Below are 20,823 nucleotides of genomic sequence, written 5' to 3' on the forward strand. Positions count from 1 at the left end.
AGCCCAGCTCTCTAATAGTCAGTCAGGTTATTTCTTCCCCTGAAGGCACTATGTATTAAATACATTGACCCAGATTAATGCAATTCAGCAGGTTTAATGAGTTGGGCCAATTTGTAAGGCAGTATTTCCTGCTGGAGGTTAGGGAGGCTGCTTCATGTCCTTCCCAGGTGTAGCTTTTGCACCTGTGTGTGGAAATAGGCATTGTTTTCTTCATTGATATCTGTAGACCTTTTGAATTGTAGTCTATACAAAAGAATTTGGCCTACAAGCTTAAACCTTTGGGATTGGATGACGTTTCAGATTTCTCTTTTCTGTACAAAATGAGCTTCTCTGGGAATTTCTCACAATGTGTGTCTTGTTAGGAGTTCTGCATGTAGCCTGTGTGAAGAAATTATTGGGGTATGGATGGACAGTGGATAATGCCTGTAATATTCACATTTGCATAACAGTTCTGTTCTTAGGGTTCTGATCAGGGCAATTGAAGAAGAAGGGTTAGTTTTTATATGTCGACTTTCTCTACCACTTAAGGAAGAATCAAATTGGCTTATAATCACCTTCCCTTCCCCTCCCCACAACAGACACCCTGTGAGGTAGGTGGGGCGGAGAGAGCTCTGAGAGAGCTGTGACTAGCCCAAGGTCACCCAGCTGGCTTCATGTGTAGGAGTGGGGAATCAAACCCCATTCTCCAGATTAGAGTTCACCGCTCTTAACCACTGCACCACGCTGGCTGTGTCATCCTGAGTAAAATTAGAAAAGAAGGAATGGAAATCAAGTTGGTCAGTTTAAAAGGCTACTGAAATCTTGGCGACTAACTCCCAAGGAGCTGTGCATGGTATTGCAGCCTCAATGTCGCTTTTACTGGTTATGAGCCCATTACGTGACCTTCAAATCAATACTGACCTTTAGAAGCAAAAGGTTTTGTGTTTAGTGCAGAACAACTGCCAAAGTTTCAAGGTCTGGAAGTAAACTGAAGAACCTCTCCTCATACTTGGAATGTTTGCTTTCACCAAAGAATAGTGTACTTGGAGTAGGGGAAGGAGGAAACAGAAGCTTGCTATCTCTCTCTCTCTCTCTCTCTAGCTTTGTTTCAAATGCAGAAAGGCAGGCAGAGCAGATGAGAAAAGCCTCTCTTTCCTGGCATGAACAATCTTCACTTAGCTTTCCATTGTACCTTCTTCAGCTTTTGTGGTACGTGCCAGGAATATATAAATCAAATGGTAGAAAATACCCAAATTAATCTGCTAGATTTGTATAATTAGCACAGTTTTGCATAATATGAAATTAGACTGTCCAGATTTGGAAAGCTACAATAGGACAATTGTTTTTTTTTTTTTAAGTAAGTCCAGTGCTTCCCCTAATGCCAATGTCTAATTGTGTCTTTGCTCCACTTCACTGGGATGGGAGGTGCTTCAGAAGGGACCAGCAGGCATCACCTTCTTGTCCATAGAAGAAATGTCAACTGGGGGCAGGGGGAGCCAGCGTGGTGTAGTGGTTAAGATCAGTGGACTCTAATCTGGAGAACCGGGTTTGATTCCCCACTCCTCCACATGAGCGGCGGATTCTAATCTGGTGAGTCGGGTTGGTTTTCCCCACTCCTTCCTACACATGAAGCCAGCTGGGTGACCTTGGGCTAGTCACAGTTCGCTCTAAACTCTCCTTATCTCACAAGGTGACTGTTGTGGGGAGAGGAAGGGAAGGAGATTGTAGGCTAGTTTGATTCTCCTTTTTAAAAAAAGGTAGAGAAAACCGGCATATAAAAAACAACTCTTCCTCTTTTCCATATGCACTGAAATCAGTAATGGGCAATCTTGATAGATCCCGCTTGCTCGTTCAGGCATACCTCATTTTATTGCACATGGCTTTATTGTGCTTTGCAGATATTGCCTTTTCAAGCCAGTCTATCAGCGCCGTTTTCCCAACAGCATGTGCTCACTTTGTGTCTGTGTGTCACATTTTGGTGTTTCCCCCAATATTTCAAACCTATTCATTATTATTACAGTACATTTTTAACGCATAATGCTATTACCCACTTAATAGACTACAGTGTAGTGTAGACATAACATTTATATGCCCTGGGAAACCCAAAAAGGTTGTGTGACTTGCTTTATTGCGGTGGTCTGGAACCAAACCCGCATTATCTTCTAGGTATGCTTGTATTATGGTCGCTTGCTCATAGTAGCTTTGGTAGAATGGTCATTTTCTGCTTTAGCTCCCTGGTTATGTAACCAGCTTCTACCAGGGATCTATGGGTTGACTGAAGACATTTCTGTTTGCACAGGGCTTTTGGAGTGTGGTTTAGAAATGAAGACTGTAGGTGCTGATATGGCCTTAAAATGTTTATGTTTATGTGGAATGATTGCTGTTTTATAACTGTTCTTTTATTTTGCTTTAAGAACAGTTGAAAAACAGAGTTAAAAATCAGATCAATTGTTCCCCAGGACAGGTATATTACAGCTTGGTGAGTTCTTGTTTCTCAGTAAAAAAATTGCATTATGCCAATAAGATGTCGCCATGTTAGAAACATTCAGCCAACGAAACAGCAGTTTTGATTTCACTGCATAGGCATGACTATGTTGCTGGACAATCTAACACAGAGTTAAGCAAGCTTAAAGCCATTAAGCCCTCTGATATCCATTAACTCTTTGCTGGATTGTAGCCTTGGATGTCAAGTTTAAAATGCTGAAATACAAAAGTTATTGGTAGTAGAACCATTCTGGAAACCTTGACATTTGGAAAACAATTTGTATAAATTAGATAAATGTAACATGATGAAATGGCTTTGACCACCTGGAAGGTTTTGCTAGTCTTATAATTACCAGTATTCCCAAAAGGGGTGGCATTAAATTGATAATGCAACACTTTTACTGAAGAGTAGAACATCTGTACTTGAAATCCTCAGGAGATGTGCAGACAACTGTTTACTTTGGAAGAATAAAGCTCTGTGGAGGCAGCTCTGTTTTAAAAATATCGGAAGACTTATGATCAAGTGAAGTCACTGGAAAATCACTGAACAGACTGGGCCTAGACAATAGATGTTGACATGTGGCCGCAGTTCTCTTGCTGGTACAATTGCTTGTACCTTGTTGACTGGTAAAAATATTGACCCCCCCCCTCCTTTTATCAGAGAATGGGTGTCAATATGTTTGCATGGTGTTTTCCATGCTCTCTGTACTCTATTAAATTACAAGGCACTTGGCTAAGTCCCATGGCAGGTGCTAGGAAGCGATGTAATTAGCCTATTAAGCTCAGGTAATGTCTTGTAAAGTCAATCAAGTGTACAGAGTAGGCATATCAGTTGCAGACCTACTCCAACAAAAAAGGATAAAAGGAGGAGGAACCTTAGTTTTCCTCCCTGATTTTGGAAAAATGAGTTTCCTTCCCTTAATGAGAAATAAAATCTTACTATTTAAAGAAAAACTCAGGTTGGCTGGTATATCTGTGGCTTTTAAAAACTTATCCAAATAAAGGAACATCATACTATTATCAACTGGAATTTATTTCCATATGCTATCTGCTTCGGGAAAAATTAACCAAATCAACATATCTAGTTTTCAATGTGTCCAAATCTGTGGATACTTAAATCAATAGACTGGAGTCATAAACAGATAAGACAGATATTTTTACAAACTGAGAAAAGCCCCAGGTTTGCAAAAAAATCTGAAATTAAAAAACACACACGTGTGTGTGTGTTAGAAACCCCTCAAAATAATAGAAGCAGCACCAGTAGCTTTTAGAAATGAATGCCCTCTGCAGTGACCATTGTGGGGCTTGCTAGGCACAACATTATTGCTAGCCTTCAAGCCTTGGTTTCTGTTAGTAAAAGGCAGGGGGCATGGCCCTTTCCAGGGTTGTTTTGGCCTTTGAGGGAAGACTCATTGTTCTTTGGTCCTCCAACATTTTATCTGCACATCTAAATATCCGCCCTCTGGAGACTTTGGAAGTTGTGTGTGTGTGTAAAGTGCTCTCAAGTCGCAACCAACTTATGGCAACCCCTTATTGGATTTTCAAGCCAAGAGACTAACAGATGTGGTTTGCCATTGCCTTCCTCTGCATAGCAACCGTGGTATTCCTTGGTGGTCTCCCATCCAAGTACTAACCAGAGCTGACCAGGTTAGATCAGGCTAGCCTGGACCATCCAGCTCAGGGCCTTTGGCAGTTATCCATAGGAAAATTAACTCCATTTTTTTCTCTTTTTCTGCGTTTCACTGTGCAATTTTGTTACATCCCAAAGATGGCTTCATTTCAAAGCTAAATGAAATTACTTCTGCAGTTATTATGTGAAAGTTCTAGATTCATATAAATATAAATGTTAATTTTCTGTTTTTAATTGGACAGTTCAAAGTTGATTAAATTACCACCCAAGGTTGCGTAGAACAATGGCAGTGACTTTTTTCTTGCTACTTATCATAGTTGAACCTACTTTATCTTATCATTGTTGACCCTACTTTAGTGGATTGATTATCCTAGCAAGACCAGGCTAGATGGGAGATCTGTGACCAGGAGATATATATCTTACTTATTCTGGGCACCTGTGTGTGTGTTGGGGAGGGGGGTGAAGATTAAAACTGGTTAGTTGGTACAGTTCTTGAGCCAGTGCCAAACTGAAACTCAATCCAGATGAGACAGAAGTGATACTGGTTGGAAAGGACATTGGGCTTCGCACTTTTGACGGGGTTCAGCTGACTCTGTTAAGAGCCTAGGGATTATACTGGATCCAGCTTTGCTATTGGAGAAACAAGTTAATGCAGCTCCAGAAAACACTTTTGTCCAGCTCATTCTAGCCCAGAAGATGGCCCCCTACTTTGACATGGCCACCTGGATCCATGCCACAGTAACATTGAGACTAGACCACAGTAGTGCACTGCACATGTCTCCCCTTGAAGTCAACTCAGAGAATCCAGTTGGTGGAGAATGCCACAGCTCAGTTATTGGAAGAAGAAGAAGAGTTGGTTTTTATATGCCGACTTTCTCTGCCACTTAAGGCAGAATCATACCGGCTTACAATCACCTTCCCTTCCCCTCCCCACAACAGACACCCTGTGAGGTAGGTGGGGCTGAGAGAGTTCTTAATAGAACTGTGACTAGCCCAAGGTCACCCAGCTGGCTTCATGTGTAGGAGTGGGGAAACAAATTCAGTTCACCAGATTAGCCCCTGCCGCTCATGTGGAGGAGTGGGGAATCAAACCCGGTTCTCCAGATCAGACACCACCTCTCCAAACCACTGTTCTTAACCACTACACCACGCTGGCTCTCAGGAGCTAGGCAGAGCAGTCATATGACTCCCATTCTGCAGTCACTCCATTGGCCGTCCATCAGTTATTGAGCCCAGTTCAAAGTATTGACTGTCGCATACAAAGCCATTCATGGCCATGGTCCCTCATATCTCAGGGCAGCCTATGCTCTGCTGTGACAGCTTCGCTTATCAGAGCAGGACCTTTTGCAGAAGCCACCCTGCATACAGGCAATATCAAGAACTACCTGTACGTGAGCATTCTCTGTTGTGATCTCCACTTCGTAGAATGGCCTGCCTGATGAGGGTCAGGAAGATTTCAACCCTCCTGGCTTTCCACAAACTATGCAAAACTGAATTATCCAGGAGAGCTTTTTCACACAGGTAATTTGGGCTGTACTGTCACACAAACGTTTCAGAAAGATACTATGGTAAAGGGATAGGGACTGTGGACTGTACTGCTGTGTATAGTGCATACTGTATTGATGTAAGTATGATACTACTATGTAATTTTTGCATCATTTAACACGTCATGTTCATGCTTGTGCTTTGTGTCAGCTTTGTTTTCAGATTTTCTGCAATCCAAATGTTAATTGTATTTGACCTACACTGTGTAATCTCCCTTGAGTCTCAGTAAGAAAGGAGGACTATAAATAACGCAAATAACTAACTAGCTAACGGAATAAAATAACTCCTTCAGAATTTCTGAAAATGTGTTGTTTACACTTACAATCCTAAGCATATTTACTCAGGTCTATTCTGTAGAGAATTAATGCTCATGGGTATCTGTGAAAATGTTTTCAGATTCCACCTCCCAACACACATTTTTATGTACGTTTTGGGGTGGAGGTGAATGCCATTTACAAATATTTAGCCTCAGCTGTCCTATAGATTCAAGCTCTTCCTGCACGTAAAACATGAGCATGCAATATGTGACTAAGGAATACTTTCTTACTGCTGAAAAATTATTTTGCCATCTGTCTGAAAATCCCCTCCAGCTGTTTCTCTGAATAAAGCATTTATGGACAGTTTCTAGGCTGTTCATTTGTAGGAGGAAAAAAGCTAGAGACTAGTGGAGAATTCATGATCTGAAATTATTTGAAAGGGCTAAGTTTTGAAAACTACCCTAGGCAGTAAAGTAATTAGTTACATGAGACTAACAGCCTATAACAAACCTCTCTGAATGGTAGTGAATGCGGTGTCGTTTTCTGTACCCTCTCCTTGCCCTTCCTGTAATTTCAAATTCCTATCAGGTTTCCCCCTTGGATTTGATGGTAGCACAAAAAAGCCTCATGAGCCTAGCCTTGACTGCTGCTTCAGGTGCTGTGGTAGAACAAACAAAAGGCTGCTTAAACAGCTGCATGGAAGAAGGGCAGGGAGCAGAGACAACCAGCTGTTCCTTTTAGATGCCCTGCAAAAGAGGTTTTTTGAATGCTGCTGTGAGCCTTTCCGAAAGTACCTTTTATAAAAGCACCACTTATATGTCTCAGCCGCTGCTGCAAGTAGGGTTGCCAACCTCCAGGTACTAGTTGGAGATCTCCTGCTATTACAACTGATCTCCAGCCGATAGAGAACACTTCACCTGGAGAAAATGGCCGCTTTTGCAGTTGGACTCTATGGCGTTGAAGTCCCTGCTTTCCCCAAACCCCACCCTCCTCAGGCTCCGCCCCAAAAACCTCCCACCGTTGGCGAAGAGGGACCTGGCAACCCTAGCTGCAAGCATTACAGCAGTAGTTGGGGACAGAGGTGACTTACCCTCTTTCAGTGGTAGGAGCCAGTCATGTGAGTACAACTCATACGATTTCCTGGAGATAAAATTGTGATGGGGGGTGGGAGGCAGTTACCCTTATTTTTTTATTTTAGGCCCTACATAAATACACCTCAGAGTCCTCTGTATCTCTAGCGATTAGGGCTTTCATTTTGCAGCTCAGCCATGAATATATCCAAGACCAGGACTTGCTGTGAATCTTCCTGCCACCCTCAGAATTAATTGCCTTAGGCATTAATTTAGGTGCTGGAGCTCCTAGGTACTTTATAAATGGAGGCCTTTAGTTACCAAACCCCATAGGGATGAACTGGATCTAAAGCATGCATATATTCAAATTTTGAATCTTTACAAATCCAAAATATTGAGACGTTTGAGTGAAAATGCCCTTCCCAGTTTGTTACAGCTCTACCTAAATTCTGTATAGCAACTTACACTGCCACACTGGGTGTTATTTTATTATTTTCATTTATCGTTCACCTTTCTCACTGGGATCCAGGGTGGATTACGAGAATGATTTTAAAAAATAAACTATTCAGTCAATCAGTAAACAGATTACAAAATATAACATCAGGCAATCAGTGAGCAGAATACAAGAAGGTAGTATAATATCAATATGACAGCAAAGGTTTCTGTGTGTATTTTAAATGCTGTCAAGTTACTTCTGTCTTATGGTGAGCTTGTGAATTAATGACCTCCAGAATGTCCTATCATTAACAGTCTTGCTGAGGTCTTGTAAGCTGATTTGAGACTCCTTATGGTAAAGAAAATAGGGTATAAAAACCAACTCCTACTCCTCCTTTTTTGATTGAGTCAATCTATCTCATGTTGGGTCTTCCTCTTTTCCTTGTGCCTTCAACTTTTCCTAGCATTATTGTTTTCTCTTGTCTTCTGATAATGTGACCAAAGTGACCAAAGGTTCCTAATAAGACAAAATAATGTAGTTGAGCTGGGACTGTAGAACCCCACCGGACCAGAACAACATATGCAAACATATCTGTTTAAAATAAGACCATAAATGTAGGAAAAACGTTATCCCTAATTAAAGTCACCTTCTGAGTTGAACCATTTCTCTGTAGCTTTACTCCTACAAGACTACCCTCTTGAAAAATTCTGTTTTGCACATTTTGCAAAATGATAGAAACATGGGGGTCTTCCTAATAGCTTCAGTTAGACTGTTCCACAAGGTAGGAGCCACCACAGAGAATATGTCTTGGCCATTTGTAGAGGTGTGGGGAAAAGGGGTGGGGGGGTTTGCAGCTGGCAGAAGGGAGAGGGGGCTAGCCTGACACTGCTTTCTTTGTGTATGGAGTCAGGGGAAAGAAGGCCATATAGGGGCTGGCATGTGCCCCACCTTGTGCTGCCATTGGTGCCAGAAGTGACTTCAATCCCCTCGAGGAATTGCTGGTTTTACCATAGAGTTTCCATCAATTCCTAGAGAGGCATAACATCACTTCCATGTTTTCCTGTAACAAGTCATGCCGTTGCTGTAGGGCACCTCCTCCATGTCTCCACCTCTCTGGCCGAGGCAACCCTAATTGCACCCCCATTTTTTTTGACCATCAGCAGGGAAGAGAAACAGAAGATGGCAAGGAGCAGTTGGAAAAGGTGAGGGGTACAGCGAGGTTTTAGCCCTTTGGGGGGAGTCTGCCCAACCCATCATTCGAAACCAGAGAGCCAGTGTGGTGTAGTGGTTAAGAGTGGTGGTTTGGAGTGGTGGACTCTGATCTGGAGAACTGGGTCTGATTTCCAACTCCTCCACATGAGCGGCAGAGGCTAATCTGGTGAACCGGGTTGGTTTCCCCACTCCAACACACAAAGCTAGCTGGGTGACTTCGAGCTAGTCACACTCTCTCAGCCCCACCTACCTCACAGGGTGTCTGTTGTGGGGAGGGGAAAGGAAGGTGATTGTAAGCCGGTTTGACTCTTCCTTAAGTGGTTGGGAAAGTCAGCATATAAAAACCAACTCTTCTTCTCACTGCTCCTCATCCTTCTCACTCCTCCGGTCCTGTGAACCACCTTCTTGCTCTTCTCTTCCTCCCACTTACTTAGTGCTGGCTGCAACTTGGACTGTTTAGCTGGTTGTAATAAATAAAAGGTAATTAGACTGCTATTACGCTTGAATTCATTTTCTGTTACGTCAGTACAGCACATCCCTTATTCCCTACTTCTATCTCAAAGCGTTTTTAGTGGGGTATACCTTGTATTGAGTCACAAGATCTCTCTCCACAAATGCGGGGGCAGGGACTGAAGGGTTAACCCCCCCCCTTCCTCCCCACAGCTCTGATTCCAATTGTGACTGCATGTATGCACAATTTATCTTTTACAGACTGATGATCTTCATCACGTCTGTTTTGGCCCTTCATTTTCCAAGTTCTAATACATGGCAGTGAATGTTGTCAGAAGGTTGTCAGAAGGCACATACGTTGTTTGTATGAAAGCATTCAAGTTAAAAGAAAAGGATACTCAAACTTTGTTCTCTATACTCTTAGTTTTGTTGCTTTGGAGTCAGCCTGGTGTATGCCAATCGATAAGTTTAAAAAAAATAAACAGAGCTTTTTTTTACCGTTATATGCTTCCTGTGATTGCACCTTACATGATGGAAGCTTTTTACCTATTGTTGTAAAAGCTCCTTCAGTAGACTAAGCAAGTCCTAAATGCGTCCCTAAGGGTATTTCACTTTTGGCTTAAAAGAGTGCGATGCATTAAAGAAAACAGCTTGAAAGTCAAAGACAATTGAAGTGCTTTCCTGTGGTGTGTTTGGTTCAGGAAATTGTTGCAATTGGGTTCTCTCTCTCTCTCTCTCTCTCTCTCTCTCTCTCTCTCTCTCTCTCTCTCTCTCCACACTCACACACACACACACACACACACAAATTCGTATTTGGAGAGAGAGAGAGAGAAAGATGTACATTTTCTGGAAATTTTGAAGCTGTGGGGAAAAATAGACCTTTTTTGGGAAAATTGAGGTATATGCAATATTTATTTTCTTCTCAAACTGATTTTACTACTTGAATATAATAAAGGTCATAACTTTGTTGGCATGTTTGTGAAATTTAAAAGTCCAAATGCCTTCATTTTGTTCTACCAAAATTGCAAATATATGCAATACTATGGTGCCTGAATGTTAGTTTTTGGCAACTGAAAAGTAGGAGAACATAAAAATTATGAAAGTTGTCATGAGGGGGAGGTGCTGTGATTCTGAAGTGGAACATCTGCTTGGCTTGGAGAAGGTCTCAGGTTCAGTCCCTGGCATCTCCACTTAAAAGGATCAGTGGGAAATGATGTAAACTCTGAAGCTCTGGAGAGCTGCTGCCAGTCTGAGTAAACAATACTCACTTTCATAGACCAATGCTCTGATTCAGTATAAGGCAGATTTATATGTTCATATATGAGAAAGTCATAGTGAATGTGTTTTACAGTTATGGAAACATGGTGGGGGGGGGAGAAGAAAAGTTATCTATAATATATGGAGAGTCTTTGAGATTAATTCTTAAGGTACCGGTAGTGGTTCTTAAACTGTGTGGGTCAAAACTGGTGGTGACGCCTATGTAAAATCACAGCGGAAGCTTGATTTGGATCAGGACTATGTCACGGAGGGAGGGGCTCAGGACTTCTTCCTGTGTCATTTTTTATTATTATTTTATTATTAGCTGAAATGGCCCAGGGGCTGCAGGGGCTGCTATTTGCCCCCTTGCAGCTGCCGCATGGCTGTCAGTCCCTCATGCAAACTCGCCTCAAGTGTTAATGTGTACTTTGGCCTGGTATCTACCACCTTTCATGTTACATGTGGCTGGGAGCAGGCTGAGCCCCTGGAAATGAATGGGCCTGCAGGGTGAAGGAGGAAAAGAGAACAGAATACGGCAGCTCTGCCTTGCCTTCTCCTTTTCCTGCCCAAAGCCTCCTCTACCAATGCAGAAGTCTGAAACTTGTGATTCACAGCCGTAGTATGCCTGCAATTTCCTGTGGCCAACTCATGCAAAGCATAATATGTAGTTTAGCTCTCAGTCAATAGCCGTTGCTTAAGTAAGTCTTAGTTCAAAAGCCATTGTCTTAAGCCCTTTTAAGTATGTTAATGTGTTAACATGTTTTATTGAATTATTTCATATATTATTTTAAATGCTGCTTTAATGTTCAAATGTTTGCATGTTCACCAACGTGCGGACCCTACTTTTGTGGAAAGGCATCATAAAAAGTTTTAAATAAATAAATACCTTGTTCTCCAGCTTCTGACTCATAGGATGATTTTGCTAAAGGACTGAATTTGAGCACACTTGAGACCGAAAAACTACCTTGTAATTTCCCACTTCTTAAAAAGCAGTTTAGCTTTTAAAATCATAACCCACTCATAATTTACCTCAGTTTCCATACAGTGCTGAATTTATGGTGTACACGAGAAACATGCTGAAAACAATCCACAGTGTTTTGTTTCAGGTCTTTATTTGTTCATTCCTTATACCCTTTCCTGTTTTCACTTATACTAATTATTGATAATATCAAGTTCTATAATTTCATTTTGTTAGCTAAAAGGACTTAGAATTTTCATTTATGATTAGCATTTTAAATCCAGCTTTTTGCCCTTAATGAGACTTTAAAAATATGTATATAATGTATATCTTATGTTGTCAATACATTTCATCATTATAAAATTTGTTCTTGGTGATAAATATGCAGTGAACTATGACTTGAGCTTGCCCCACACACAAGAATTTGCACTTTAATGGTATAGAAAGACTTCTTTGTTCTCAGGGTAATTTTTGCTTGTGGAATCCACCATTCTTTAATATCTTCAAGCACTGTAAGCTTGGGGAAGGCCGTAGTATTTCTATTGGAATTATCAGGTGAGTCTACCTACCTGCATAGAGCATCAGTACTAATGCCATGCCTCAGTTGGCATAGAGACATTCCACACAATTATATTGATTAGCAAGTCTAATGAATGTTATACCCGTCACATGGAGTGCTAACATGATGAAGCATTTTTCAGCAACTTCTTTATGGAGCAAGTAGTGTGTGCATTACCCCAAATGAGAGTTCCTGTGCATAGCTGTTATTGAAGAGAAGCTATAATTGCCTTGACCTGGATGGGCCAGGCTTGAGTGATCTCATCAGATCTCAGAAACTAAGCAGGCTCAGTCCTGGTTAATATTTAGATAGGAGACCACATAGGATGTCCAGGATCGCTACAGAAAGCTGGCAGTGGCTAACCACCTCTGAAAATATCTTGCCTTGAAAATCGTATGAGGTGACCATAAGTCGGCTGCAACTTCCATAAGGTATAATTATTCCAGCTTAGGAGTGCAATGTGTGATCATGTATTATATTGTTACATTTATTCAAACAGAAAACTTTTCTGAAGAACTTGGATTTACCAGCTAATGACTTGTTTTTTATGATTGAATAAGAAATGAGAAATATAATTTGTTTTGCTTTTATTTGGTTTTTATATATATATTTCATGTAGCTATGGCAATTAAAATAGATGGTGAATGTTTGGCCAGAATATTTTCCACCTCTACTAGTTTAATCTTCTGGCCAAGAGAAAAGGGCATAGTTTTATATGTCAAAACTGTCTTAACTTCATACTAAAATCTGGAAATGCTGCTACGAAAAGACACTCAACATTCTAATTTTTAACACATTTCAATCTAATTATTTTGAAAATATTATTCATCACATGTTCCTTGGGATGTTTAACATTTACCAACACAGTGGGTAAAACCAAAAAGGACAGCCGTATTGGTTTATTAGAAAAAAGTCCAAACAGGGCCATACCACAGTGCATTTAATATAATCTGCTAAACACCGCAAAAAAGGAAGCTAGCCTTTCATAGACCTCTTTATCAGGAGCTATGCTGAAGAACAGAAGAGGGGTGATAGAAGGTACGGTGGAAACACAGTTTGCACTATATTACAGGTTTTAACTGGTAATTGTTGCAGACCTTTTCTATTACATTTCCCCCAGTACAAAGCATTAACAGGTTAAACCAAAAATACAGTGGGACAAAAAACGATGACCAATCTCCCTTTTGAAAATATAAAGGCAAGTAGTTAATTCTGTTAACTAGTATTAATTCTGTTTCCAGCATTAATCCGAACTCTTTTGTGTCCCTTGATGTTTTTTGTTTGCTGTTTACAGGTAAGACTGCAACCAGTGGGTAGCATGAACAAGAAGCTCTTGGGGACTGTACTAAAGATTTAAACATTATGAGGGAGGTGATCATTCAGCGGTAGCCTTTTACAGTCACGATACTGACTTTGTTTTCTACTGGTCTCTTTTCTCTCTCTTTCCAACCTTTACTTTAGGGACATCAAGCCTGATAACATCTTGCTGGATGAATATGGTAAGCACTCATTGTTCCTGGCTACAGTAACGTGCATACAAATACAGCCATACCACAAAAGGTATCTGGGACAGCATAAATGAAATATAGGTCATTTATGCATGGTCGCTTTACCCTCCTTTATTTTGTTTCAGCCAGGATCAAATTTTTCAGTATGCACTTCAGCTCATTCCTTGGAAGCTCAACGCTGTTTCAATGCAAAACGAGTACTGTGAAGTCAGCCAATTACAGAGCAGCATTTAAAGGAGTGGGACTTGATTTGAACTTAGGAGACCTCCATTAGCACACAGTTTCGTCTTTAATCATTCCTGCCAATGCATACAGTTTCCCCCAACCTGGGTCACTTTGATCCTGGCTGAAACAGGGAATAAAGGAGGTTAAAGCGACCATGCATAAATGACCATAGACTTCTGGGTGTTTGTCACAGGCTTAATGAAGCCTTATCTTTGTGTGACAGAAGACAAGGCAAAAACCTACCCTTAGCTCTGTGCTGTTCAGCAAAGGTATGTATCATAGGTTTTTACATTTAACCTAGACATTTGTATAAATTTTAATGCATCTTTTATAAACTGACATAGTGCTTATGTCAATAAAAATCTCAGAATAATTTTAATATATTTTTAATTGTAATTTTGAGGTGGTGGTGGAAAGTGCCATCAAGTTGCAGCTGACCTGTTCGTGACCCCATAAGGTTTTCCAGGCAAGAGACGAACAGAGGTGGTTTGCCACTGCCTGCCTCTGTGGACCCCCTCGGTGGCTTCCCATCCAAGTACTAACCGGGGCTGACCCTCAGCTTCCGAGATCTGATGATAGCAGGCTAGCCTGGGCCATCCAGATCAGGGTGTAATTTTGAAAACCTCTTATTTGGGGCATGAGGGTGGGATATTGGTGGACATTGTATGCATTTCCCCTTTTGCAAAAAACAAAAACCATTACCCCCTCCCCCATACAAAACATGGCAACTGCATTCTGTTGGATCTATTCTGTAACCTCAATACACAGAGGATTTATTGGAGGCGTGGTACATGGTAACTCCCAAAGACGCCTTAAGATTCCTCTTTGCCATAGGCTAACCAGGCAGGTAGGATTGCCAATTCTGTGTTAGGAAATTGCTGGAGATTTGGGGGTGGAGCCTAGAGAGAGTGTCGTTTAGTGGAGGGATGGGACCTCAGCAAAATATGCCAAAGTTCACCCTCTGAACAGCCATTTTCTCCAGGGGAACTGATTCTGTAGTTTGATGATGTCGTTCCGGGAGATCTTTAGCCCCTACTTGGAGGCTAGCAACCATGCAGGCAGACAAGCTGCCAAGTTGGCTGGTCTATAGAAGATAAAAAAAGAGAATGCTCTCAACTGTAATCCAGTTTGGAGTGTTGGGCTGTACAGAAGGTGAGCTTGCTCTTGGTCTCAGACATTTTTCCCCAGGAACTAGCAAAAGTGCCATGCAGCCTGATCCTGATCATGCTCATTTTAAAGTAAATTCCACTTACCGGTAGTTCAGTAGGTCTTATGCTTAGGTGCACAGGAGAGCAGCCTTAGTTTCTCAAATTATTGAGTCAAGGGTTGCATGCCATATTCCTCACATTCCTTTCTCAAGATGTGACCATCCTATAAGTTGTCTTCTACCCACTATTTCTAAAGCTCTATTCTCTGTGGTGGATTGAGGTGCTCTGAGAGGGAATGTGGAACTTATTTTGTTAACATTAATATTAATGAACGTTGTGAGTTGGGATCCATGTTTCCATTCCACAGTACGTGTCCAAATGTTATGGACATTGGAGCGTGCACGATCATTACGGATGTATCCTGGTCCTAGGCATGAGCTCAAGGCAGCCTTTGTTGAAAATAAGAATTCCTTCAAGGGTTTTTCAATTTGCAGTGTGGTTTATGGGGTGATAATAGAATTTATTTGGAGTTCTATATGTGTCCTTGAAGTCTGTGTCCTTTGGACTGTTTCCTCTTTGCATTTTCCCTGTGTGTTTCTCCAACCGTGGCATGGGAGGTGTGCGATTCTATTCATGCGTGTAAAGAACCTTTTACCTTTAGTTCAATGTTGGCTTTTCCGTGAGCCATTGTTTTTGCAGCATCTCTATATTTAGACTGTACTTGTTTTCCAGCAGCTTCCCCTCCTTGGGGATAGTGTTTCAAGCTCTCCCCCATTCTCTTGCACTTTAGCTAAGTTTATGTCCAACTATATGAGAACTAAAAGAGCTTAATAATGACTTGATTGAGGATTAAGTAGCCAAATGGTGGACAGAAGAGCCTCCTTTAAAATTCAGCTACTTTTGCAAATTTTCCTAGTGCGATTTATCTTTTAACTTTTGCTTGGTAAACTCTTTGTGTACTTCAATAACACACTGAATCCATCATAGGAGAAAGACAGGTAAAAATTTACTTAAGTAAAATAAATGTTTCAGTAATGTCCATTTAAAGTTGAGACATGCACATGTGAATGCTGGCAATCCTGGATTAATTTTGTGAATGCCCTCAAGTATATTTATCCAAGTTTTGGACTAGTGACTGCAAGCAGTCTCACTTAGGTGACTGTCAGCATTCACAGCTGTTATCTCTGATTTTTCTGACATTTGCAAAGTTTGCCTGCAGTTGTCTGTATTGCCATCTGAATGTGGAAATTCACATATGAACATATGTGATCCAAATTCTAGACATTTGTTATAACATTCACAAACAGAACCAGTGTGTTTTAATGGTTTTAATGTCAGACTAGGATCTGGGAGACCAAGGTTCAGCCCCCACTCTACCATGGAAGTTTGCTGGGCATCCTTGGGCTAGTCACATACTCTCAGCCTAACCTACCTCACAGGGTTGTTTTGAGGATAAAGTTTAGGAGAGAAAATGCAAGCCATTTTTGTCCTCATTGGGGAGGAAGGCAGAGTATAAATTTAAAAAAATGAAATAAAATAAGCATCATATATCTAATTCTGAACATGGCCCTGGAATTCAGATAAAAACCCCACAAAATAGGGCCATGTTCAGAGGTGGGGGATTAAAAACAAAACAAAACCAAGGAAATCTTCAGGTTTGCAGAAAAGTCCAAAAACTTTAAAATAAAAATCAGGGATTTTTAGGAAGGCCTCAAACCAGAGAAACAATATCTGTGCTTTTTTGTTTTGTTTTTGAAGTTTTATTTTTAACAAACAAACAAACATGCAAGCATTAAAACATGAACATAATATAACAATATACATGGAGCTTGCCATTCAAAATTACAACTCAATTATCAACTTCTTTGAATTACATTACTCTTTGTTCTCAACATATTCTTCCATATCTGTCAACATATTTGCCAGACTAGTGCCTAGTTGTGTAGGGGGCTCCCTGGCCTGGCTCCTAGCCCCTGTTCTCTGGAGACCCTTGGAGACCCTTCTTTGTATGCAAAGAAGACTCGGACAACCCAGTTTGGATGGGAATGGCACAACTTTATTGATTGCAGCAGCAAGGCATTGGCATGGCATGGGGGCGTTATCCTTCCATCGACCTGCCACCTCTGCAGGCCGATGCACAACTCCCAGCACCCCTGCTGGGACCAGCTTGAGATGGCAGTTCCTGGGACCCACGAGGACGGCAGCCAGCTGTGTGGCCCCCTGCCACTTGGAGGGAGGCCATCCTGACAGACCATGGCAAGGCATGCCCCCTGACAGCCCGGAGCTGGGCTTGTCCCCGGTAGCCCTCCATCTTAGCATGTCCCCTTCCAGCCTCCCCCAAAATCCCTTATTGGGATCCTCCATGTGGGGAAAAGGGGCACGCAGGCCGGCTTTCCCCTCAAAACTGGATCCAGCCCCGATTCCAAACCGACAGAGTTGTGACGAACCAGCATAACATTCAACCAAAACAAAGGTGTGCCGAACCAATATAACATTCAACCGACAAACATATTATCCAGCAGTGGGTGGGAGGGACAAACTGAAGCTGACTGAGGGCCAGAGCAGGCGAGGCCTCCTTCAAGCAGGGAAGCCGGACCTGAGTGAACACCCAGGTCTGGCCTCAAAGAGCCCCCCCCCCCCCGGGAGCCTCGAGCCCTGTTGGCTCATTCAAACTGAGGCTCCCAGCAAACGGGGCAGTCACGTGGCCAAGCACATGGGCGTCGGCTTGAAACGCCACATCTGCCTGCTGCCGCCACCCTGAACAGACACGGGGAAGCCCGCTCCAGCCAGCCTGAGCTCCCCACACCCCCGGCAGCCGCCGGCCCCCACAGACTCCGGCTCACCCGCGCCCTCATTGGCACACTCCGGCAACCTGGGGCTCTGGAGGTTAGCCGGAGCCGCGTTTATTACTGGTTTATTACTCATGTATAACCTAGATCTTTCTTGTTCTGGTTTAATTTAATTTTAATTCTGTTCTTACATCTATGCTTGTGATGATGTAAGTTAGACATAGCCAGTCTTACGACAAAACATCATGAGATCATGACCGCCATTTTGGAGCAAGCTAGGGATTCAGGCAGGCTGGTAGCAGTGGCCAGGGCTGTAGAGACATCAGAAAAGGGAGGACCAGGTGGCATGGATAGACGAGTGAGTGAAGCAGTGGGAAAGTGAAGAGAAGCCTGGAAGAGCAAGGAAGTGGCAGTGCTGCAGGCAGGGGAAGGGAGTAGCTGGTGGTGTTGCAGGTGGGTGGGTCAGGCAGTGGGGAAGGGAAAAGATGGCAGGGAAGGAAAGGTGGAGGAGAAATATGAAGCAGTGGCGGAGGAGCAAGAGGAAGAAACGCAGGAACTGAAATGCTGCAAAAGGAAGCGGGAGCCAGCAGGGTAGGGTTGCCAGCTCTTGGTTGGGAAATACCTGGAGATTTGTGAGTGGAGCCTGGGGAGGGCGGGCTTTGGGGAGGGGAGGTACCTGAGCAGGGCATAATGCCAAAGAGTCCACCCTCCAAAGAAGCCATTTTCTCCAGGGGAACTGATCTTACCTGGAAGTCAGTTATAATAGCGGAAGATCACCAGGTGCTACCTGGAGGTTGGCAACCCTACAGCAGGGGTGGGGTGGGATTTCCCCTCCCTTGCAGGTTCCTTGCTGGTCCCCACTTGGATTGAAACAAAATTTCAGATTATCTAGAAACAAAATTTCTGTTATACATTTGTGCATCAATGTATTGGAAACTTCAACCAGAATCAGAATATGATACTACCAACCCTCAACTTAATAGTGACTTTAATAAACGTAAACAAAAGCTGATTAGTGTGAGAGCATTAAATTGGGCATTTTGATCACTCTTCCAATTTGTGTGTTTATTTCTAAAATGTAGTTCCAGAAACTACATTTCGTTTGGAGCAGGGATGGAATGGGAATGTTTAACTCTTTGCCCCATTTCCCCAATCAAAACAGTCTTCCTACCCCTATCTCTTGGCTGTTGGGCCATAGGGCTAAGAATTCTCTCTCTCTCTCTCTCTCTCTCTCTCTCTGTGTGTGTGTGTGTGTGTGTGAGTGTGTGAGTGAAGTGGCATCAAGTTGCTTCTGACTTACGGTGACCCTATGAATTAATGCCCTCCAAAATGTCCTGTCATTAACAGCCCAAAGTTCAGGCTTGATTTGATCTAGAACACACTGGTTTGTCTTTTTGGAGGGCCATGGTATCCGTACAATTCTCTTCCAATACCACATTTCAAAGGAATCAACTTTCTTCCTGTCAGCTTTTTTCATTGTCCAATGTTCATACCCATACTCAGTAATGGGGAATATTATGGCATGGGAATGTTTAACTACTAATACTACTTCTCCAAAATATTTGTTAAAAGCCACTCCTTTTGAGGCAAGCTGCACTGATGGAGGGATTTTGATTGGGAAACGTGTGCAGGAGGAAGAGGACACGTGTATGCTGCCTCTCCAAACAAACTGGTCCTCCTCACACAGCTGCACTTCTGTGTGTGTGTAAAGAAGACAGGAGGTTGATCCCGGATCTTCTGTGTAATGTTTTGCAACTAGGGTAGCTAATGCTGGGTTGGGAAATTTCTGGGATTTGGGGGCAGAGCTTGGGAAGGGCGGTGTTTGGGGAGGGGAAGGAACTCGGCAGGGATGTGATGCCCTAGAGTTCACCCTCTGAAGCTGCCATTTCCCCCAGGGGAACTGACCTCTGTACTCTGGAGATCAGTTGTCATTCTGGGAGATCTCCAGGCCTCACCTGGGGGTTGGCAGCCCTAGTTGCAACTTTTGCTCTCTCTCCTCCTTCTGCATCTTGTGTACAGGCTGTGTTCTAGGGGGTTTACACCATAGGGATGTGCCGTGGCTCTTGCTCAGACTCCATTCACCTAAGGGCATAACCCACTCAGTGGGTGCAAGCAGGTGACAGCAATAATGGGCATCCCACCACTGCGTCTCTGGCGCAGCAGCAGCAGCCGTCAGGACGGCTGTCCTTATGGCTTCTTCCACTACCCCTTGTGAATGTTAAGAACATAAGAAAGGCCATGCTGGCTCAGACCAAGGTCCATCAAGTCCAGCAGTTTGTTCACACAGTGGCCTAACCAGGTGCCTCTAGGAAGCCCACAAACAAGACGACTGCAGCAGCATTATCCTGCCTGTGTTCCACAGCACCCAACATAATAGGGCATGCTCTTCTGATACTAGAGAGAATAGGTATGCATCATGACTAGTACCCATTTTGACTAGTAGCCATTAATATCCCCCTCCTCCATGAACATGTCCACTCACCTCTTAAAGCCTTCCAAGTTGGCAGCCATCACCACATCCTGGGGCAGGGAATTCCACAATTTAACTATGCTTTATAATATAATATAAAGCTACTTTATATTAGTTGGCATTAAGTGGAGCTACAATACAAGAGAGGGGATTTGAAACAATGGCTTTTGTGCTCTTTGAAAGAGCTCGTTGTAGCCTGTTTTGAAGCATTTTAATCCTCATGGCTCCCCTCAAGAAATAATAAGCGTCTCTTAAAATTGTTATCCTTTTACAGGGATCCCTCCTGTGTCTAACATTCTTGGATGACTTTTTCAATCTTTTCAGTTCAGTGTGCCAATTAATTCAGTTCTGTAAGAAACTTGGGATGGCATTTGAATAATTAACTTCTGATAAATGATACATCCAGATCGCCAGTGGATTTTTTTTTCTTTTTGCTTCAAGTAGCAAAGGCTGAGTAAAAATACTGGCATCTATAATTCATTATTTTGTGAAAGTGATTTCTCTTGAGATGAGCAATACAGAGGAAATGAAAACGGATGCAAGAATGGGATATTGACTTGTCCTCTCACTATTTTCTCTTTAAAGAATTCTCTGGAGTGTCACTCTTTGCAGGGGGGGTCACTATAAGGTGAGAAGGGATATAGCAGGATGCCTTACACAGTTTTAGGTTGAATGCTGAGTAAAAGGATGTATTTTTTGCATGTAGTTTCCCCCGACTATTTCCACGTTTAACTCTTACTCTGCATCCCTTGGTATCTGACAAAGAGAGCTTTGACTCTCAAAAGTTTATACCCCGGAAGTCTTGCTGGCATTCAAAGTATTACTGTACTTGAATCTTGCTGTTCT

The 20,823-nt window shown here is 42.5% G+C and overlaps 1 protein-coding gene across 1 annotated transcript in view; it reads left to right on the forward strand.

Moving 5' to 3' along the window:
• STK32A (serine/threonine kinase 32A) overlaps positions 1-20,823 on the forward strand; it is a 103,776-nt gene that overhangs the window by 59,021 nt on the left and 23,932 nt on the right. Inside the window, exon 5 of the mRNA XM_056860809.1 lies at positions 13,299-13,336. Within this exon, the coding sequence (XP_056716787.1) occupies positions 13,299-13,336 (38 nt within the window). The remainder of the gene's footprint in view (positions 1-13,298; positions 13,337-20,823) is intronic.

The sequence above is a fragment of the Euleptes europaea genome, chromosome 1, assembly GCF_029931775.1.
Source record: "Euleptes europaea isolate rEulEur1 chromosome 1, rEulEur1.hap1, whole genome shotgun sequence".
Taxonomy (NCBI): Eukaryota; Metazoa; Chordata; class Lepidosauria; order Squamata; family Sphaerodactylidae; genus Euleptes; species Euleptes europaea.